This window comes from Rhipicephalus sanguineus, chromosome 6 (assembly GCF_013339695.2).
Source record: "Rhipicephalus sanguineus isolate Rsan-2018 chromosome 6, BIME_Rsan_1.4, whole genome shotgun sequence".
Taxonomy (NCBI): Eukaryota; Metazoa; Arthropoda; class Arachnida; order Ixodida; family Ixodidae; genus Rhipicephalus; species Rhipicephalus sanguineus.
In genome coordinates this window covers 19,876,027-19,899,646 of record NC_051181.1, presented here as the reverse complement: position 1 = coordinate 19,899,646, position 23,620 = coordinate 19,876,027, and the positions used below count along the sequence as shown (strand labels likewise).

General features: G+C 48.6%; 1 protein-coding gene across 1 annotated transcript in view; it reads left to right on the top strand.

The window, feature by feature from the left end:
- Positions 1 to 2,051: 2,051 nt before the first annotated feature.
- Positions 2,052 to 23,620, top strand: part of LOC119397127 (thiol S-methyltransferase METTL7B) — a 61,271-nt gene continuing 39,702 nt past the window's right edge. The window contains exon 1 of the mRNA XM_037664567.2: positions 2,052 to 2,836. Coding sequence (XP_037520495.1) covers positions 2,468 to 2,836 — 369 coding nt within the window. The 5' untranslated portion in view covers positions 2,052 to 2,467. The remainder of the gene's footprint in view (positions 2,837 to 23,620) is intronic.

Genomic DNA, 23,620 nt, shown 5'->3' with positions numbered 1-23,620 from the left:
GATCACACAGAACACGGGCATATAGCATTTTGCTTCCATCGAAATGCGACCGCCGTGGCCGGGATCGAACCCGCGACCTTCGAGTCAGCAGCCGAGCACCTTAACCGCTACACCACCGGGGCGGACGCAAGGAAAGTGAGGAAGCTGAAGACAGAACAGCCCTGAAAGACGCTCAACTACCATCCACTCGTCCACGTGGTCCGCAACGTGGACCACGTGGACTACGCAAAAACCGTGGTCAATGCTTCCTACAATAAATCTGCTAAGAGAACCAGGCCTCTCATCATAACCGGTGACTCCAACATTGATTTATCAAGACCCAACAACGCTTGGTCCTTATACTGCGTGAAAGACTGCTTGGATGTGGAGAAGGCATCAAAGGACCTCGCTGCCACGTCCACGACAGGAGGCATCATAGATCATTTCGTAGTAAGAGGTATCCAGGATTTCCACCATCTGCACCATACCTCGCACTTCACTACATTTAGACTCCTCATAGCCGCGATCACGAATGAATCTGATTAACAAGTCCGGTCCAGCCGCTGGTGCTCACTGATCACGGTGATGATGACCTTGTTCAAGAACTGTCAAGAACTTCTTCTACACATACACACGGGCTCGTGAAACGTGCGTGCGTTCTCCGTCATAACGGACAAGTATAAGCATAGCAACTGTAACTGTGACTGTAACGTACGTGCAGTGAGCCTGCGCGTGCCACTCGGCTTGTATATATCTAAGGAAACTTTCCTGAATCAAGCTTACTTGCGAGTATCGCCTGTCCTGTGCATCTGTGTTCCTTCTTTGTCCTGTTCGGATTCGCGCTATCCAGTATTGAAGAATATAAGCACTACATATCAGCTTACCGCGTCTGGTGTTGGTAACACCCATGTTGCTGTTGGCATCGTTGCGCAACTGTAAGCAACTGGTGACATAATACATATGCGACTCTTCAACATATGAGTGTTCGTATACCACTTCCACATTTCTCTCGCGTCATTCCATAACGTTTCGCTCAATGTGAAAAATTACGCCACAGTCACCATCCCGCGCATGCTTCGCATAACATTGATTCCCACGGTACGTGGGATCTGCCGATTTTTTTTTCATATAAACTGTTTTGTTGTAATTAATTGTCATTTGCCATTGCTGGCACAAAGAAATGACCTTGTGAAATTGATTATTGAGCCTTATCTGATCCCCAGCAGATGATACTTTCGTGTATAACACACAATCATCAGCATAAAGCTTTAGATTAACAGAAAGACTATTGATTATATCATTTGCGTATAAAAGAAATAAAAGAGGTCCAAGGACCGAGCCCTGAGGTACGCCGGAATCCACAGGAAGTTTGCTAGAACAGCTGTCATTAAGTGAAACAACTTGTTGTCTGTTTTGAAGGTACGCTCGTATCCATACTATCAATTTCGAATTTTTGAATATATATTGAAATTTATGAAGTAATTTTGCATCCGAAACTTTATCAAAAGCCTTTTGAAAGTCCATAAAAATGGCATCTATCTGTTCACCTTCATTTAGTGCGTTAGCGAAATCGTGGATGGTTTCAACCAGCTGTGTAGTGGTTGAATATCCACGTCGAAACCCATGCTGTGCTCGTGTCGCATGTTCTCGCTTTTTCTTTCTTTTTTTTCAGGTGTTTGCAATGTATGTTTATCGGTTAATTTTCGTTGATGTGGAATTGTTTACGCTGATTCACGCACTTGTAGCGGATCGCACAATATTACACGGCAATACAACATTCGTTTAAATGTAGCGCCTTATGTGCGCGTTCAGCATCCAACGGAATACAAGGCTTGCTCTGAGGGTATGTTACTATATCGTTACTTGCGAACCGCCTGTAGAGCGATGCGTGGATGTTTTCGCTCCCCATCGCAAATTTGAACTTTGCGCCACACTAGATGGCGTTACAGATTGTCGCGACGAGCTGCCCTCCTTTATCGGCAGATGTCGCGCCAGGCGCGCCAGCCGCTCCAGCTGGCTGGCTGCCTTTTCGCATGGCATTTGTGCGTCCGAGTGCCGCTCGGCGACTCGCGCAGCATTGTGTGAGCCCGGAAACTTTGTGCAAAGAACTTTGTCCGCAACGTTCGGCAACTGCGGATAGGCTGGGCGCTGATCGTATTCAGCCGGCGACTCGTGAACGAGATCGCAGCGGTAGAAGCGCGGCATTTTTGACGCTTTGTATCTCCCCGAGTGCTTCGCCACCGGCAACCTTTTCGTCCTGGAAGTAAAAGGCCAGCCTTACGAGCTCCTCTACGCGTTCGTCGAATCACGCGTGTCACCTTCTAGCTATTGAGTTCACCGCCAGCCCGCCATTGGGGTCGCGCAACAAGTGTGAGCACTGTGCGTTTTGAATCACACCGGCCAACTGCCGCAGCACTTGCTCATCGCGCATCGGTGGTCGATCGTGGCTGCGTCGCTGTCATCCTCAACAAGTTTTGCAGACTGCGACATGAGGCTTCGCCGCGTTTTCGACTGCCTCGTGGTGGCATTCATTTGCGCCGCCGGTCTCCTGCTACTGCCGCTGTTGCTGCTGAGCCTGCGCGCGCGCCAGTGGTTCTTCGTGCGAATCATGGCCGTGGCTGGCTGGCTGTGGCGAGACGTCTTCGAGAGCACTCGACGCCGAGCGATCGCTGCGCTTGACCAGCCAGAGTCGAACGACCTAGAACTGCGAGCCGACGGCGCGATTCGAGTGCTCGAAATTGGCGCCGGTTCGGGCGCCAATTTCGGTTTCTTGCGAAGAAAGATCAAGTACTGGAACGTCGACCCCAACACGGAGTTCCAGAGTTTCTTCCTGGAAACTGTCAAGAAATACCCCAAGGTTGGTGTATTTCGGGTCTTTTTTGAAATGTCTAACATCTCGTTATTTCCAGAAAACGATTTATGCCACTATCGTAAGCGCCAGACAAAAACAAAAAAACAATCAGTTGTGACATAGCTTGCGCACAGATCGTGCAAACGTAATAATATATTAGTAATATCCGGGGTTTTACGTGCCAAAACCACGATTTCATTATGAGACGCAATCGTGCAAACATGACGTGACATGGGTGTGTTCAGATCAGAACGTCGGTGCATCTCCGGTGACCTCTTTTAATTTCGCTGGCAAAACTATATTTCACTGTCCTAGTTCCCAGGAAAACAACACCAATCTTAGTTTCGCGAAAAAAATTTTGCCTTCATATAAAAAATGGGGTCTCCACTGATCCAGCACCGCCTTTTTTTTTATCAAATTGCGAGGAAATTGGAATTCTGACGAGATCCAAAAAAAAAAATTGGGCGGATCCCACGTGTTGTGGGAAGCGGTTTCATGCGAAGCAGTAAGCGAGTACTTCTATGCTGCATTTTATGGCTTTGAGCCAAGCGTTACGAGGTGGATCGACGTGTTCTTGTAAGTGTAGTAGCTGTGTGCACATCGTCGGCTTACCAGGCACGTCGACAACACTGGCGTTTAAAGGGTAACTTATAGTGCGACGTAACGTCAGGCCTCACGCTACAGTACATACGCCAGTATTATCTAAACCATGTGCACTTTGTGGTGCAATCAGGTGAATATCATACGTAACTTTCGTTAATTTATTCATCCGGGGTCGAACAGTGCTTCAATAGAGGTTCCTCAATCATAGGAATACAAATGTAATATTTATTAGACGGCTATAAGAGCCGAGCTAACACTGAAACCACAGATGTTAATCTGATATGACGCCTCTATCGTAGGAGTACATATGCAGTGTTTATTGCTTTTTTGTAAAATTAGATAGCCAGCATCACAACCACAATTGACGTTGCGCCGACACTGCGCATCCATGGGCTGTTTTTTTCCAAACCAGTTCATAGACTTGGCGTAGCTCTGTGGTAGAATACCTGACTGGCACACAGAATGCTTGGGTTAGATTCCTGCTGGAATCCTAATTTTAATTATTTTCATTCCTCTGTCAACGCTGCCGATGTCGGTTTTTCTTCACGCTTTTGCACTTAAATCATCAATGTCTGTTCTCGCCGTTCCTCGGTAGATATAAGCTGTCAATCTCCTGTGGCGCATACCCGTACACCACGCCCCATGGTATACGGGTATGTGCCACACGTGTTTGGAGGAAAGGGTTTGACGACGTATGCGACGCGATTTTCATGTTATTCATGTTACGGCCCGACAATCATATTCGTCAAATCCTCTTACCCTGCCATGCCAATTTTGATCTACACCAAGTTAAGATAGCGAAGGTTCGCTAAGAAATGCTTCGCACTTAGAAAAAGCTATTGTACCTGTAGCGTTCAAAAATTTTCTTGGCATACTATGAGTAGCTTGAGTTCATTAAATTGCGTTATCTTGCAGTATTGATGCCCTTAGTTTAAGCAAAAAAAATTGCTAATGTCGTAGAATGTTCAATAATGCCCTAGTTTCAGATTCTGTTCCTCCGGTGGTATGACTGTCAGTATTTTGAAAGTCTTCCAGTGTGTTGCCACACGTTAACTTGACATGTGTACCAAAAGTAGTGGTCGGGTACAACATCAAACGCAAACCAAAAACGATTAAATAAGGGCATGTCTCTAAAGATGCAGTATATTGAAAATCAATTTTAAAAAAAGTTCCCGTTCAGTTTTCTTTAAGTTCGCCAAAATTAAACCAAGCATGTCTTCTAACTTAATCTTTAAAAAGATGTTGCATTATTTTTGTGAGGTGGGAGTTACAGCGCCACCAAGTTCGCCAAATTGACGTTAACACCAACCACTTAAATGAGCGAGCATGTAGCTATAGTTACCATTGTCATGATTATTAGGTGCTAAGTATGCTCTCTCATGTTAACGAAACAAGTTGTCAGAAAAAATGAAGAGTTAGTTTAGAAAACTAAATTATTACTGCATTTTCTCACCCAAATCGCGAGAATCTCGACATGGCTCCCAGCGACACAGCATGCTCTGCGTTTCTTAGTCACCGCTTCGTAGCGCCACCTTCCAACATCTCGCTCGTATGGGAGCCTGCTTACTCCACATAAAGGAGGAGGCCCGAGAGGATCAGTCACCGGGCCCTTATCGCCTATCATCCCATGGCTGTAATCTGATAACGCAGACGGCGCGCGGCGGTTGTGATGTTGTTGCTTTGGGGCTTACTTGCTTTGTTTGCCTTTTTGTTGCTGTTCCTCGGCCTTCACCGACCGCCGGCGCGCACTGCCTCGCTATGTAGTCATGGCCGTACGCGCCAAACACCACCGCGGGTTCGAGCACTGCGAGCTGCATGCAGGGCGCCGCGTCCTAGTTCGTCTTGCGCCGTGTACTCTTCGCACCGCTGCGCACGAGAGCTCGGCCCATCACTGTGAACAGACGGCGAGTCCGCGCGCGCAGCGAGGGAGACACTAGGCGACAATCTCCAAATTAGTGGTTTAATACTGAGATTTTAGTACAAAGAGATCAACTGTTTTACACCAGAACCAATCGTAAATGACATTATTATACCGGGCACCAATTCGCCAATACAAGTTACAAAAGATATCGATTAGTGCCCGCGAATGGCACACCTATAAAACCAACGAACAAAGAACCATGTTTGGAGGGCCGACCTACCCTTCGGCCAGCGCTCCCGTGATCTCGCACCCCAGAGCAGAAGGCACAGAACAGACATAGGAACACTTGAGAGAAACATACGGTGCAGGATTGCGAGGCGCTGCCTCGGGGCCTCGAGACCGCGGAAGGGAGCGCGCGCACGCCGAGGCAGGGGCCCCGACGCAACGACGTAACCACCGGCCGGCGACGAAGAACAAAGGATCGCCGCCGGCCGGAGAGACCAAAACGCATACGCACCCTCCTATGTCCCGAAGTGGTCTCCCCGAACCTCGTCTCGCGCCTCCGCTTCTCGGGCGAGCGCGAGCAAGGTCCGAATCCCGCCAAATTTAGTCCAAAGCACTAAGGAGAGGCCCTCGCTATCCGAGCTGCAGCGCAAAAAGTGTGGCGGAAGTCACGTGGTTTTTTCGCAACGGCTGCTGGGATTCCACGGGCACGCCGCCGGCTCGTGTACTCTGCTCCACCACCACAGAGCCGGCCACAGAGTTGCGAATATGCATTTTTATGCGATCGTTTCGTTTCGCAGATGACGCACGGTTTTCGAAGCCTACAGTGAGCGTCGGTCTTCACGATTGTGTGTTCAGTTCATTCAGCATGCAGACGCAAGTGGTTGTTTTCGAAGCCCGCTACAGCTTCTCCGCAAAGGCGTCGCGCCGCAGCTTCCTTGTTAGCCTTTGGCACCGTGCTGTTGTGTCCCTTAGCGGTGAAATGCTACATTTCCGAGAAAAAAGAAACGACACCTCTTAATGTGGGAGACGGCGGTGACCCGTTCCCGCGCACGACGGTGACAACGATTGGAAAGCATTGGCCCGGAGCGCTCAGCGAAGGTTCCAGCGTCAAGGGTAGAAAAGACGTGCCAGACCCAATATTGTTTCACTCAGTCAGGTGATTTGTAAAGCAACTTGGAGCGCTCGGGCTCGGATTTTTTACCTTTTGTACGCGGTAAGTTTATGTGCGCCAAAGTTATCTTCTATGCGGTCGTAGACGACCGACCCGAGCCACTGTAGGCTCGAGTGCTACGACGTTCGTGCAAACGTTAAGACACACACAGGCCGGGGATAATCTGAAGGCGCCGCATGCCCCTACGTAAGAAGACCAATTCAGATGTTGCTGTTAGATTACGTCGCGTAGAGTTACTGTATATGCTACCTTTAGGTAGCATATAGTGACTCTAAAATGTCGCGTGCCCTGAACTTACCGTTTCTCCTGGAAAAAAAAAAGCGATCGAGCTGTCCGCGGCGACCATCCTGCCGAATTGCACCATTGCTTTCTTGCATTCAGCTGAATAAACATGAAGCACAAAGTTGGAAAATTATTGGACAATCTCCAGGGCGCAGTTATTGCGGTCTCTCACCAGGGCAGGGACGGCATCCTCGTGGAGGCGAACTACCAGCGGCGACGCCCGATTGAATTGTTCGAGTGCAAAGTGTTTTGAGCACACGCAAGCCGACTTCGCCGGTTCCCAGTCGCGTTGACCGGGTCTTATGGCTTCGATCCATAGCCTCCGACGATGGGGATCTTTGGGAAAGCTGTTTGAAAGCATGCAACAATACATACGCGCATTCGCATACATTAATAACAAATGGACAAACAGCCACGAAAAATTGAAACACCGCGCAACCACGACGTGCACAAAGAAGACGAAAAGACAAACACCAGCGCAATGATCGTGTCGTCGTTGCGCTATGTTTTAATAGTCAAGGAGAGTCACCAACTGGCCCAGCTTTCCATTCCTCTACAGCCACGAATAAAGCAGAGGAACACTACGCTCACGCATGCAGTATCGTGCATTATGTTCTGAGAGCTAGCGCATGCGTTTACTTTCGATCATGCGTCAAATACAAAGCAAATGCAATACGCTTACGCGTGGAAGGCGACGCCCGGTTCCTTTCTTATCGCGCGCGAGCGGCACCCGGGCACACTGCAAGAAGGCATTGCCGCTCCTTTGTTCTTCCTTCGATACAATCACATGCTTCGTTCTTCGGCTCGTCTGTCAGCTGACGGCGCCCCGACGCTCTGCAGGCGCGACGTGATAGTCTGCTAGCCGCTAACGACGCATGCGTCAGCGAGTTAGCGTGCCCAACCTTGCGAGAAGGAGCCTTCTCTACCCTTCCCTACTTCCGGCTTCAAGAAATGTGACGTAACTGCCTCTTCTTATTTTATTCCTTCCTCCATGGTCCAAAGGGACACCGTGTTAAACCTTTGAGGGGCGGGGTTGCCAGGCAGCGAAGTGACGGCGATTTATGACCAGCTGCCACCCGTCTGGTCGGGAGGAGAGAGACACGAGAATTCTCCAAGGGAAGATGGCGTCGAGCAACGGGTGCGGACGCCTGAATTCCCACACGGTACACGCGGTGCTTTTGAAGCCCCACCGTGCTGAAGAATACAAAAACATAGCTGATCCCTCCGTCATAGGAATCGGCATAACATGAAAGTGAAACGTGTCTTCACAGAAGTAGTGCTTATTGTGTAGTAATATATGAGAGCTTGCACAATGTCTATTGGATCTGGCAGCTATAGCAGCATTTGACGTGTATGCACCCACGTTGACGCCTAGTCGCGTATCTCCATCGCGACGACTAACGCCCATGATCATGATGTAACCGTTGTTGTAGCTGAAGCTTTAGGGGTTGTTATGCCAGGGCTCCACACCCAAACTTCCTTGCTTCGGCAAGGAATTCAAGCTGGTAGAACGTCTGACGCAAGTGGCGATAGACTTTCTGATGCAAACAGCGTCAACACCAGCGAGGCGCCTATTGCAACGGGTGCCAACCAAGGCGGGAGTCTCGTGCAACCCACGGCAACTCCTGCGGTGCGCCTGACGTAACCGACGGCAGTTCCTCACGCAATGTGCGACAAGCCCTCCCATCCACGGATCCGATTCCAGGCAGCGACGAACGGCGGTTCCTGATTGTAGGCTTCAAACTACTGGCTGATGCAAGGAATCGGCCAGAGCTATAAAAGAACCAAGCTGCGGGGGGAAACGGGGACAGCGAACGAAGAAATCCCGGATCGTCGCCGCACCTCAGTGCGAGCCCAATAAGCTGTCGGCCCCAGTGCCGAATATGTAACGCCTCTGTTTATATGTATATAAATTTGCCTTAACTCACCGTCGCCTTGTCCGCTTCGTCTATCAGCTCTGCGCAGATGCAGCCACAAGCTGAGACACCCGATACCCAACAGAGCGAAGCAAGGTCGAGGCTTCTCCGGCGTCTTTCCGTGCGGCCGTCACGGAACAGCACCGCACATATATGTGGCTGAGAACCACTGTTGGGGACTCACCAAGAATTCAGTGGTTTTGTAAAATGTTAGGCAACTTAAAAATAAGGGAGATTATAGAATAGAAATATTCAATCAAAGCATATGACAGCACAATGCACGCTGCAGTGAAAACACACGAGAGGGCGCATAAGCGCGTTCCACACCACACATTCTGCCATGGATGAAAATGCCAAGCGTGAACGTGCTCTCGCCCGCGAAAAACAATGCCGACGCAGACAACAAGCTACCCCGGAGGCGAGAGCTTGGGAAGCAGCGGCAAATAAAAGTGGCAACGCCGACAACAAGCTCCTACTCCGGAGGCGAGAGCGCGTGCATCTTTCTAGTAATGCGTGATTATGAAACAGAGTACAAGAACAACCCTTTCGTACTTGTCGGTGACTTTAACGTAGACATCATGGACAACGACTGGCTTGTGCAGTACTTAACGTCTCGATATGCTCTACGATGCATTTCTTATGACTGGAAACAACCAACAACCACCAGGGGAACGTGCATAGACCTCGTCTTTGCGAATTTCAGGCTAGATCCGGTAAAAGAACCATTGCCTCTACATTTCACGGACCACAAAGCAGTAATAATGAAGGGAAAACGGAATCCACAACTCAACGCGACATACCATTTATGACCAATAAACATTGCATATAACTGTAAACCGCTTTGTCACTCATTTATATGCGTGAATGGGCAATGCCACGGGTGATCTACGGTTACACCGGACGATCCCAATGCTTCGCCCAGTCGTCATCATTCACTTCGTGTTGATGCGGTGATTTTTTCACATATACCTGGACACAACGTGTCGTGAATCCGGCGCAAACATGGCATCAACAAGCACATAATAAACACCGGTATTCGATATGCACTTCTTCAAAGGGTCGTCAATGAAGGAGCAAAATGGCACGGCGTGCGCTCCCGAGTAATAGGGTAACCTACGCCTGTGCTCATGCATACACTATACCAAGCGCTTCAGCAACACGGGATGCAGAAGTTCTTACATTGAACGGCGAACGCGTGCAGGCGTTCCACGTCCCGCTGGCCTCTGTCTGACTCCACCAAGGCACGACATTCGCCCGTCGGCATCGTTGCCTTCCTGCAGCGCTAATGCAGCAGTTTTATTAGCTGATGCTATTGCACTCAAAGCAGTCGGCAGCGAAACGTCGTTGGTGCATATGGAAGCCGCACTACTCGACAACAAGCCCTCACAAGCTAACACGAAGCGAAATGCAAAGAACGTAACTGCGTCTAGGGCGAATCCCCTATGCTAGCGCGGCCAGTGTTTTAACACGAAAGTGTTTTATGCCGGGGTCCACCACGGCTCCGATGCCGTCACGGATATGATGTAAAATATACACTAACAGATGGTACAGTGACTAGAATGGGGAAGTGTGACGACCAGCGAGCAGTTCCTATGGGAGGCGCTGAAGACTGAGCAGAGGGAACCGCGTGGGGGCGCTCGCTCCTGCATTCACGTCGCTGAAGCTCCGCCGCGCCGGAAAGCCTGCTGTTTCTCTTTGTGTAGTGACATGTGCGTGCGGTTAATTTTACGGATCTGCGCGCAATGTTCGCCACCCGTCTTTTGTAGCCATGCCGCGGAGGCAGAGTCACTGGTTTGTGCCTGGATGTACGACAGGCTTTAAGTCTAATAAGACTAAACTGTCCTTGTTTGGTGTACCGAAGAATCCAGCCTTGCTCGCACAGTGGCAACGCGCTGTTATTCGCGCCGACAAGGACTGGAAGAAAATTGTGCAGTGTGCGGACTCCACTTCCACGACAGGTTTACTTTGAGCACACTGTGAATGCTGAGCTCGTGCGCATTGACAGAACCAGGCCTGTGCTGCTTCCGGGAGCAGTTCCAACTCAGTTTCTGAACCTCCCTGCCTATTGCTCAAAGAGGCTACCACCGGAGAGAAAGCGCCCTACAAGGACTGAACAGTATGACCCACCGAGGAAGAAACGTGCACAAGAAATTGCCTCATCAGTAAGTGCTCAGAACGCGATCGACAGTGTTGACATGGACAGCGATTCGTGCATGCCGTTTAACAATCTCGCCTTACCGTCGCCCTCGTGGGGAAAACACACGTTCAGTGTATCTCCCCTAACTGTTGGTTACAGCGTCTGTGAACCCGGAAAAGACAAAAGCATCTTGTTCGCCAGGAAGTTGGTTGTTTTCACACAAGAAGAAAACGGGGTGAAGCAAGAAGTGTTTGTGAAAGGAGTGCAGATACTGCACGATGCGTGTGACAACCCTGTCTCACTGTTAGGGCAGGTAGACGCTCTAAGTGTGTACCCAGGGGCTGGAACTCTTCAAGAATTTCCGTTTGCCATCGGCAACGAGAGGTACGCGGTCACTGGTACCGTATATGGAGTTCAAAATGCCAGGGAACTACACAAGAGAAAAAAAAACAATGCGTTTCGTGTAAGCATCTCAGGAAATACCTCATTATTGAAAGATCTGCGTGGAAACAACGCAGCCTGACTCGCGCTGTTCGTATATCATTGAGGAGGGCACAAACACAAGCTCTTACATGATTAAGGGCCAAGCTTTCGCAGTATGAAGACACTATGCAGAAACTGAAACAGCAAAGTGAAGAGCTCGAAGAAAACGTCCTTGAAAGCCGACTAGAAGATCTCACACCGAAGCTTGCCATCATGCAGTGTTTTCAGGTTGCACGACGTAAGTCGGCAAAGGGAATGAAGTACAACCCAGATTGGTTAATTGAATGCATGATAATGCGAATGAAGAGCCCTCCGCTGCTTTATCATCTGGTTGGTTAGGCGAGTGCCTAACCAACCAGATGATAAAGCTTTTTTTTCATAACGCACCTCCACTTTTACACGAAGTCGCTGAACCCGCGAGAGAAAAAAAAAACATCTGAAGCTTAGCCGTCTGACATAAACATTCAGGCCACATGACTGCTTTCTAACCTGTGCGACTGCGTCTGCGTGTTTTTGTGTTTCTGTTTGGACAAGTATACAATAAAGTGTATTACAATAAACAATAATACAATAAAGTGTTCACACTCTTTTTTTCATTAAGAGTTGTTTAATAAATCTAAAAGCGAACTAAAATATTGCAATCGCAAGAATCCAACATCCTGTTGATCGCGTTTAGCTGAGGGCATTCCGCATCCCTGCAAGCTTCTGCCATCTGTTCACGTCATCGTAGCATTACATATCAATGAGCTACAACATGCAAAGTGTGAAGCATCACTAGCGAAAAAAAAAACGCTAAGTGGAATAACGAAATGCAGCGATACGCGACCCTGGCAACGCTTCTGCTTCAAGCGCGCGACGTGAATACGGGCCGCCGCGCCATCTATCTTGTTCTCTGCAAAACGGCACGACCGAGCGGGCGCGCTCATCACACTTCCCCATTCTAGTCAATGTACAGATGGCAAAGAAAAAAACTAGAAGAAAAAGTTCTGTCACCGGGAGTCGAACCTGCGACCCCTCGCTACGCATTGCGCGGCGCGAACCGACTCAGCCCCATACGGCACGTTCTTCAGTATGATAACGGCGAGCTATCTATATACATCGTTTACCGTTGGTGGTACTCGGACATCGGTGGCACTTCAGCGTGTTTTCGTTATCACTGGCGAGATAGCGCGGAGGGCTTGAAGGGCGCTCTTTAAAGGTCGTCGCCCCGCGCGTTGCGATGCGCGCGCGTCTCCACAGGGCGTGGTCCCTTGTGCGCGTAAGCAATTATATCGTGATGGGGGCCAGTTCGTACGTCTTGTGCTCTCACCGCAAGTTTGCGTTGAAGTTACAGAGAGCACGAAGGTCACTTCGCTCACTGCCGCGGCCGCTTTTGCAAAAGGAGCAGGCTGCTCACACACAAAAAATTGGCCGCGTATCTGCGTGCTTCGCTGCAAATGTCGTGTAAAGACGATAGAAGAGGCGCTGTGTGAGATATGGACGCCATCTGGCAATACGTCGGGAAACATGAGTGCTGTGTTGCGTGCTGGTAGTCCCGGCGCAGTAGCAGGCGAAGACCGGCGGTGACCAACGCGACCGGCGGGGACGCCAGCCAGCCCGAAAACGCGGTTTGGCGCGAAGCGCTGAAGCAGAGAAACGTCCGCACTCAACGAGTACTCTCCACACACTCTTTTATTTACACGTCGCCTGGGTAAAACAGGAACGCCAGAGCGGCGCCCACAACCGGCAGCCTGAAGGCCGCCCACAACGCTGCTTTTTCATTTTTTAAATATCTTTTTTTCACCTTCTTGGCCTTCTCAAAACTAAAGTTTTTCAACACCAACCCATGGCATTCGTACAGTGCAATACAGAACCGAAACCGAAACACAACAATGAGCTCGTGCGAAGGGCACGGAGGAAGGCAAATTTCAGCGCAGTCGCATTTTCAGCTTTGTTGAAACAGCGCTCACTAGACGACGACGAAGTAAAAGAAGGCTCACGACAGGCAGCGCCTGTCCTGTGCTTTCTTTTACTTCGTCGTCGTCTAGTGAGCGCTGTTTCAACAAAGATGAACGCATACCAACTCGCTCAAGCTTCCATTCTTATGCATTTTCAGCGCAGCTTAAGAAACTAGGGTCCTTAAAATTACGTATGTATGCATTTTCTATTAAAGGAACACGCCACCTAACACTTACCTAGTGATGTTGCACCTCAGATATGCATGATATTTACTTTTTGATCGACAACGTTCACAAGTATGAACAGCCATACCAGTTCAAGACGGCTGGCCCTTGGGTAAGTGGTTCAACTTTGGCCGAGTGGCTGAATCGAGGGACGTGCCGACAAACAGAAAGACAGAAAGACAGACCAAAATTTCTGCGTTTAAGTTCCCCAAGAAAGACTATCGTCTTTAAAAGTTACAACTGTGGCACGACGCTGACGTCTCTCTGCGGCCTTGTGAGCTCTCACCGCAGGTTCTTGACGGCGAGCCCGCGCTGCTGCTGCCTTCCGAGCCCTGCGCTCCGCCACCTTGTTTCTTCGTTAAGTTATTAGTATCGAAGCGCACGGGTTCGGTTCAGGGAACCGTTCAGACCGATGGCAGGAGCAGAAGAAGACTATTCTTTATTCTTCGTTTTCTTTTCCTCGCAGCCCGCAGCACGAGGAACGAGGAGCGTGCGCATGCACATGCGCCTGTGCGCGCCATAATTAATAGTCAGCCGATGCAGACGACGATGGCCGCTAGACTGTGCATGTTCATTTTGTGCGTCCTTTCTGCTCAAGCAGCGCGTTACGAGTTTCGAGCTGCTAGCCGTTCTACGCGTGACATTACAATTTCGTGCTATAGCATTCATTCCTTCGCCCTTGTGCCGAAACAATGCACAACAAACGCTCAACTACGTCTGTGAGGACACGTTTCACTTGCGTGTCATACCGATTCCTATGACAGAGGCATCAGCCATGTTTTTTTGATGGTATGGAGACGCTTTAACAATGGCCTTCGAGACTGCGCGCCGGCGCGCAATCTCCGAGGCCATGGTCTAACTGCCTCGTCGCCGAATATTTATTGATCGGGGCTAGTATGTGTCATGCCGCATTACTTCGCTTCCCCGCTCACAGATGGCGGCACCATCCCACCCCTCCTAGCCCTGCCAATAGAGAGCACCGTGCTGGATAGAATGTGTCAGAGCTATGAGGTGCGTTTGTGGAGTGGTGTCCGTCTGCCTCGGTAGCTCTGTCGGTAGAGTGTCGGGCGCTGAACATCGCGGCCAAGGAGTCGTAGGTTCGATTCCCGGCGGGTTAACTTTTTCTTAATGTTTTTTCCTTCTCATCCGTTAGCGTCTATTTTATCAACTTCATATCCGTGACGGACATGCGTCACTAAAGTCTTGGTGGACACCGGCATAAAACACCTCCGTGTTTTAAAAAATCCCCACCATATCCACGAAATGAATGATGTTAGAGGAGCTTGCTCGGAGATAATCGGTTAAACCGTGAATGCACCGTACAATTCCTCTACTGTCATTAAAAACGTGACACGTTGTTAAGTAGCGATTGGAATCAGGCTGTTGTCGAACCACAAGCGGTCGCAGACCTTGCAGCTGTGGCCGAACGTGTGGTCGAGGAAGTCGCGCTTGAAGCACGCCTCGGCGCCATCAACTTCAGGTAGCGACCGCTTTCGGCGCTCGGCGTTGCTTCGCGGGCTTGCATCTCGGGGTCCGCAGGAGGCTGCCGTTGTTTGTGTCCTTTCCTCGTTCGTCCCGTGTTTTAGCGCTGTTTCTACAGTTAATCATGAACCAACCAGCCCAAATGCGTACCTTATTGCAGGCTGACGAGAGAAACCTTGCTAGCTCTCACCGCAGGGTCTTGGCGGCGAGCCCGCGGTGCGGCTTTGCGAGCCCTCTGCTCCGCCGCCTTGTCTTCTTCGTTCATGTTATTAGTATCCAAGCGCACTGACTGACGACTGTCGTAAGAGAGAGGAAGCGCGCAGTTGTGGCGCTCTAGCGGTCTGCTGTCAAACTACAGCACGCGCTGGAGTGGAGCGAGCGCCGCATGCTACAGTTGGCTATGGTATATGTGGTTTTGCCTGTGTTAACATCAAGGCTCTCGAAGAACAAGAGGAAGAAGACTTCTCTTTCGCGCGAGCGTGCGCTGAGCCAAGCTAGCGGCAGCAATGAGAACTAGCGGCTACTACGGCGATGGACAGGCCTCGAGCATAAAGAGTAAGCTCCTAAAAAATATAAGACAACAGAACGGTAGAAGTGGCAACATACCGTCAGCTTTCATGTCCGTCCGTCGTGTCGTCGACTGCCCGGCAATCCTCTAGTGAGCAGCCGATTTGAGTACATATGCGCTTCTTGTGCTTCCCACGCGTTTATGGCTGAATTCCCGCACTGTGTCCTTCCACCCGGGGAACCCCCCACCTAAGCGCTCGGTTCTCCCAAATATCCGCTTAAAACTGACTTGACTGCTCTTGAAATGTATAAATAGGTGGGAGCAGAATCATTGAATCGCTGGGCTGGAAATGTTATGGGTGCTGTAGGTAGTGTGGCTACGATAGAGTTTATCACTAACATATGAAAACCTCTGTGGTGGTTTGTTCTCCGTGGTGGGTGTTGGTATTGACCGTGAACTGTGTGCATTAGCGAGAACCGCCTATGCCCATGGGGACGTGGTCGCGTTGTGTAAAAGTGTTGTAGAAGGTGATTCATGTGCAAGTCGTTGCCGCTTTTGTTAGTTCTGCGATATAGCCGTGTTCAGCGGACGCTTATGAGTGCTCGGAGCTTCTCTGCGGTGCTTGTAGGTAACGCCAATCTGAAATAAAGTAGGTTACTTAGTTGGTAAAAAACGTGATTTCTGAATGTCTCCTTGACGCACAACTAGTATTGTGGCGTGCGTGGATGTGTGGTAAGTGCGTGTGTTGCGTGATGATCTATGGCTATCAGTAGGACTGTCATTTGGGCGAATTGCTTGAACCAGTGCTCTATTTAAGCTACGTCTTGCGTAATTGCGCGAGACAAATACAGAGTGCACAAGTTGGAACCGAAGGGATATGAGCAGGCTTTCACCCAAATTTATTGTCGAGTGGCTTAATAATGCTCTCGCCGATTATGACAATCGGTTTTCTAAGCAGTGTCTGTTTAGGTAGGTGTATACAAATAAAAAAGGAAATAAAATAGAAATTTTATTGCTAGGAGCATTATGTAGCTTAAATTCCCGACACCTAAACGTCTTTATAAACGTCAACATATCCGCAACACAGCTGTATCATGCGGCGAAGTGCACGGAGTTTATTGCAGTAAAGCATACACAGTACACGCGCGCGTGTGTGTGTAAAATGGAAATGTAGCTTTGTCATTAGGCCTCGTGTGTGTGCCTTAATTATACACGCGCCGTCCTCGTTCTCATTAGTGGCGATGCGGCGGACAGTATCGCCACCAAGTTCAACCTTTGTAACGAGCCCATATCAATTTACCCTGTAAAACATTGTGGCGAGTGATTCCCAAGGTAATAAGCTTCAAGTTTATTGCAAGATGAATTCAAAATTTTTGCATGGTACCCTCAAAGAAGTGCAAAATACTTGTGACAGACTCCAGTGGTACTCCAGACTTCGTGTCACACACACACAAACACACACACACGCATATATATATATATATATATATATATATATATATATATATATATATATATATATATATATATATATATATATATGCATGCTCCAAAATGAAAATGATTATAAAGGACATATATACTCGACTAGGCATAGGAGATGATCATCCTTATTTCATTAATTTTCTTTGAAAAGCAGTAGCTTATGGTTCACTTTATCGAGTTCTTCCGAGTGATCAAGAAAAATAGCTATTGAAGAATGGTCTAAAATTATTGATGGAGTTTGTCACGGAAGCAAGTTGAGCTTTGCAAGAAAACGATTTATGAAAACTATGCTGTGCCAGAACTAACAGCAAGGTGGTTTCAGGAAACTTATGGTGACCTGAGATGATAGCACGTGTTCGAGCATCTTACAGGGGCCGCTCGTTGGAAAGATGGTGTGATATGTAGGCAAGCACCTGTCATAAGATGGGGAGATGCATCATAAAGTCTTTAAAAAATGGCTATGAAGGGCATGCTAAAATTTTTTTCAAGGAATGAACACACAGCAGTACTTATTAAAGCTTCCAATTTAATGAAGTTAGGACTGGGCCTAGCAGGTATCTTAAGTGAGCTGGTCACTTTAGTAACACCTCGTAGATCAATAATTATTGGGATCACAGCATGGTGTGGATGAGATAGGAGTATACAAGTCGGGCTGTTAGAAGTAATGAAGTTAATGAAAATACTTTTGTATATAATAATGCCTGGACAGTCCTAATGCGGAATGTGGTTTCCATCAGGGTGAATTTACTTTTTCTGATGCTTCTGGTGGCATCGTTGCAGTTTATATTCCCTGGTTTCATGCGCTGTACATCAAGCACCACTGATGACAATCTGGTTTTTCCTAGGTTAATTTACTGATTTAAAAAAATAACATCAAGAAACTACATCCCATGAAACACAAAACCTCTATAAAATGTCTTCAATATGCTTAAAACCTCTATAAACCTCCGTAAATGTTTTATAGATGTTTCGTGTTTCGTGGGAGGCTTTCTTATAGCTTACTCAGGCATATGATTTAGGACTCTTTAGTGAATTGTATAGGGGAGGCTTGTGCACTTCTGCTTGTGTCCCTTGCACACTTTCGCAAGATTTTGACAGACGTTAGTTCTGGCAATGCTGCCACAGGTGGTAAGAAGGACCTTCAAAATGTAAACACTGACCACTTCTGCTTTTTTCCCTTGCATACATTCACAAGATTTTGACAGACGTTTGTTCTGGCAGACGTTAGTTCTGGCAATTAGTTCTGGCCCCTCAACAAGTGCCAGCAGTCCTGTGGAGATAGTGTCAGACGACGACAGTGGTGACGAAGACCTCCATGTTTTTTGGGTGACCTTTGAGTTCTTTTTTTTTCATCAGTGTGAACATTTAAATTATAACTGTTATCCTCATCTGTGATGAGGTTTACGACGATCGCAGCACTGAAGCCTATAGTATTCTAGTTCTGCTCTTTGAAAGACTCTTTTATATGTTATTTTTGCTCTCATAGTTTTGGGGAGCCTTTAAGAATGATAAAGGTTTTTATCATACGAAATTTCCCTGTTCTTTAGTAAATTTTGTCTTAGCGGAAAATTCAGCGGATATGTTTTAGCATCTAGCGGAATTTGGTGGATTTCTTATTGCTTTTTAGCGTATTTCAGGCGCCCAGCGATGGCAACACTGCCCAAAGTGGCGTCCTGGCGTGCCAGGAGTAACTCGTGCAGCAATGCAACCATTGCGTGGTAAACGCGCAGTATTGCACCAGCCGCCAATCACGCCACGTAAATTGCGTTACGCGTTCAAAGCTACGCACCCATTACAACAGGCTCAGCCATAATTTATCATCATCATCAACCACACCACCGACAGAGTTAGTACCGACTCCCATATGGCCCATGCATGGAAATCTCCGACCGCATGGGCGCAGCAATTACCGCCGTGATGCATCGGTATGGATGTTGCTAGCTCCTGACTTGACGGTAGTGTTCAGTTTTGATCTGCCAATCTAAGCCAGCTAGCTCGACACGCTGTGTTTTGATGCGGGAAGCCGTGCGTTCGTGTAGTACTGTTTATGCAGCTGACCCGAATGACACCAGTTAAAATTGCCAACTGTTTGTACATGGTTTGCAGCAGTCACGCACTACCAATTATGCATAGCCAATGGAGCTTCTCTCTTCGTTGACACAAGGTTCACTAGAAGTTTTCGACTCGATGCTATCGTACTTCGGTGCAGAGCCGCAACAAAGAAAAATGTCTTGGACGATTGTAGCATGCAGTGGTGAATGTGAGTGAGACGTCACCTGAAAGCGTCAGTCACAGTTACACGACACAAATGCACAGTGAGGTGTAATACCAGGGTTTAATCGCAGTTAAAGAGGCTGTCACATTAAGTGGAGTGCTTGCTACGTGTTCAGTGAAAATGCTGACGTCGAGGCACACGACGCGCAATCGGCCGCCATCTCGAACCTCACTGAGTAAACCCCTCTGCAGAGGCTCCTTTTCTTTGCTCATAGTGAATTGCATAAATATGTATCGGATCGTGCTTAAAATATTTCAGACGTGGAAATGCTTGTTTGCGTATAATGTTCCGAGTATTATTAGCGGTTTATAACGATTAAGTTTCATAATCATTTTCAGCCTACGTGTATGTCAACCGCAGGGTGAAGGAATCTCGTCATGGTCTTTGCCTGTCCTGTGCGAGCTGGTTCCGTTTTATGCCTGCGAACTTGCCCTATGTTAGTGCTGGCAGTATATAATGGCTGTACTCTTGAGTCTTTCTGTCAATAATACCAATGGCAGCAATGAGAAGTACCAACATATCGGTGCTCTTGAGGTTGTTGCTTTTCCGGCCCAGCTTTTCCTCTAAAGCAGGGGTCTCAAACACGCGGCCCACGGCTCCACAAGGAATAAGATGTTTGTTACATTGCTCAGAGGTACTCGCATCATTTACCCGCCTAGTACGATTAACGACGCTTTGTTGGCGTAAGCTACAGAGGCGGCCGGGGCTTGTCTCAAGCAAGCATTTCTTTTTCTCGTGAAAAAACATAACCTAGAGACAAAATCTCTGTATATCAGAATGGGCGTCAAGGTTTGAGTCATTCTGGAGATCGATATGCTTCTCGAATCATTCAACCTTCTTCACACCCCCGGCTCTTGCGGGATCGTGACTGTGGCCCACTAGCTGAGGTGAGCTTGAGACCCCTGCTAATTTTGACACCATCAACAACGTTTTTAGATGCAATCGAAAACTTAATTCCAGGCGTCAAGTGTTGTGATTGGCCTAATGAGTGAGCACATTAAACAAGTCCAAATATTACAAAGGGCTGTGTCGCAGTTGATGCATCATCAGTAACTCCAGCAGCATCAACTGCGGCCTCCTCTGTCGCGAGGGGTCGCGTGGGCGGCTACGTCGGCGCACGCATTGCATTTGCGTAGTTTCGCACAGGTGTCGCTCCAGTTCAGCTGCATAACTTACAGTTGCGTTTGAGCTACGCGCCCATCACAAACAGCTGTGCCACAATTAGTTGTCATCAGCTATAGCAGACTAAACAGCGGCCTCCCATAGCCTTTAGGAGTCATGTGCAGCTACGCAGTTGGTGTGGCAGACACACAATATTGCATCACATGTCACGTCGTCGGTATCTACAGCTGCGTAGTATAACTCCATGTGTCACGCCATATAGAGTGCGTAATTGCTGGGCACTAGGCAAGCCAACCAATACGAAAAGCTGTACAATTCATCAGCGGCCCGGCCGCAACTTTCTTTATGACTCCGTTGATGCGGGCGCGTTAAAGCTCGGCACCCATCACAGGCCATGCCACAGTTCATCAGCAGCAGCAGCCTGGCCATAGCTTTCTAGGCGTGACAAGCGCAGGCTCTTTCGTAGCCTCGATAGTAGCAAATAGAGTGTCATGACCCTTGTTTTAGATGTGAAGCAGCTTTTGCTCGGGGCCGTAGTCCGTAGTTCCATTGGCAACCGTCCGCTTTCTACCACCTAGCATAGCCATCTGAACGCGCGCTCGCGTCAAGGAGAAGTCTTCTTCCTCTTGTTCTTCGACCGCCTTGATGATGATACGTGCAGAGTACTTGAGGGGCCCGGGCTTCCGTATGCTGTCCTAGCTTGGCGTAACGCAGACAAAACCATGTGTGCTGGCACGCGCTAGCACGTTCGGGCCTGTGTAAGACGCTGTGGCCTCTCCCCCTTACACTCTCACAGCAATCATGTGATGGCGTCGGGGAAGGAGATTCTCCAGACGCGGGATGAATCTGCGTGGCGTGCTTCAACAAGAGTTCGGGACGAGTAACAGCAACACCATACACAGTGAATTCATAGTGTGCTCCACTTGCAAGGACGCGTTAACATCGGGCAAGGTGCCCGTGATGAACGGAACTTAAGTCGACCCATGCGCTGCTTCGCATCCCCACATGGTTCCCTTTAGTGGGAGATGGTGTAATTTTAGATGCGAAGGCATCTCTTGCTCGGGGGTATGTCCCCCGGCGTCGGCCTGGTAGTCCGCACTCACACTACGCATGCGCAACTCTCCTCCTTCCCTCTCTCCAACAGCTGCGCGTTACTCTCTCCACTTCTCTACCAGCACCTGCTTGCGCTTCTCCTGCGTTCTCGCTTCTGCTCTTGCGGCGCATGCGCTACTCTTCTCTAGTCTCCTCTCCTTCAAGTGGCAGAGCGCTGCGCGCGTTCAGTCCAGCGCTTTCTTCGGTTCACTTCTCTGAAATGCGGGCTCGACATGCCGAAATTCTCTCCTATGCAACGCCGCGATGAGCGCCAGCGCATGCGCGTCGCCTCCCTCTCTCTCTCCTCTCCTACGGTGCTCCCCTGTCGCGCGCCTGTCCACCACGTTCCCCGCTCGCCCTGTGTCGGTAGCAGTGATTGATGCCAACCCTAGGGATTGATCTCTAGATCTACGGATTTTCTAAATCTTTCAGGGATTTGGCGTCTTTTTGTTGAGACTAGGGATTTTTCAAACGCTGCGGAAATGTTACCGCCGTATTCACGAACCGACCTTAACTTATCGCGGTAAGGCTACTTACGAAAGGAAGAGAAAAGTGTAAGTATAAGAAAAGGATAAGGTGAGTTTCAAAAACCTGCCTTTTCTTGCCATAAGTGCGCCTTATGAAAGGCGTCCTTAACTCGTCAAGTATGTGCCCTGAGAGCCAGGGTAGGTAAAGTTTTGTTACAAAATGATTACTTCGAGCAACAATAAATTAGTTTCATTGCAAGAAACCAATAATGGTATGCACAAAAGCACCCATGCGTAAACACCAAAAATGTTTGCTAAGGCACCGCCCGCTTTTGGTGAAATCCGCATTCTTTGTCTGGCCACATTTGTTGAACCCCCGTCGACACAGTCGGGCCGCGAGAGCACGATTGCTATTTCGACGTCTTTTCGTGTACGTTTTTGCTTTGTTCGTTGATGGTATTTTCGTGCTCGCTTCAGCGTTTATCGTTATCTCTCACTTTTTTTTACTTCACTTGATTTATGCAATTGGTTGAGCGGTTTAGAGTCTTTTGCCTTCTTAAATTGCGTTCATTATGAAACGACGCACCAGGCGAACTTCAACGACGAAGAGTGCGGCATCGCGGCCATGTCGCGGCGTCTTGACGGATCTCGTCAACAAGTACCGTGAGGTACTGCGTTGTTGACTTTCTTTCGGGCCATGAACGTGAACGAACTTCGTAAACAGTGTACTCTGTGCGTGTGTGTGTTATCTTGGGAGTTTCTTGAATACAATGTTTACCACCACCACCACCATCGGTATTTTCCTGCAGAGGCAGCACTGCGGGAAACTTCTTCACGGCACTTTTTCTAAAGCGGAAGCGACACAGAAATTCGTGTCCATCGTAGGTCTCCATCGGGTTCCACTGAGGATTCGCCGCGGCGGGTACGCGTATGCATACGCTGTGCCGTTCAATATTTTTTATTACGGTCCACATATAATCAACGAACTGCGCATAGTTGTCCCCCGCCATGTTGTATGTCTACAAGGAAGCCTTAAGGTAGGTCATAGGCTACCTTAACCGAGCCTTACTTATGACGGCGATAAGTACGAGGAAAGTTCTCCGATAAGTACAAGGTTCGTTCTTGAAACGCGTTAAGGGCGGACTTATGGTTAAGGGCGACTTAAGTCATAAGGATAAGGTTAAGTTAGGTTCGTGAATACGGGGGTAAGCTACCTTAACCGAGCCTTACTTATGACGGCGATAAGTACGAGGAAAGTTCTGCGATAAGTACAAGGTTCGTTCTTGAAACGCGTTAAGGGCTGACTTATGGTTAAGCGCGACTTAAGTCATAAGGATAAGGTTAAGTTAGGTTCGTGAATACGGGGGTTACATTACGCAGCCTCATGACAAGCGTTAATGAGCAGTGTTGGCGGCAACGCGTTACAAGGAACGGCGTTACCGGTAACGCGTTACTTTTTTCGGTAACTTACCCTTACAAAAATAGATTTAGACAGTGTATAGACTGTTGCGTACTCGCCCCAAGGAGGAGCGAAAAGCAAACACCTATACTCCTTGAAGTCTGGGCAAGAACTAGTTATTTTCCAAGAAAAAACTGGCTTCGAAAACGCCAACACAAAGGGGGCGTGGCTGCTTATCTCCCGTGGCACGCCGGTGATTACGTGAGGCATGTTGGCCGCGTATGCGCCGTGCGCCGCTGCATACGAATTGGTATGCGCACACAAATAAAACTTATCGCG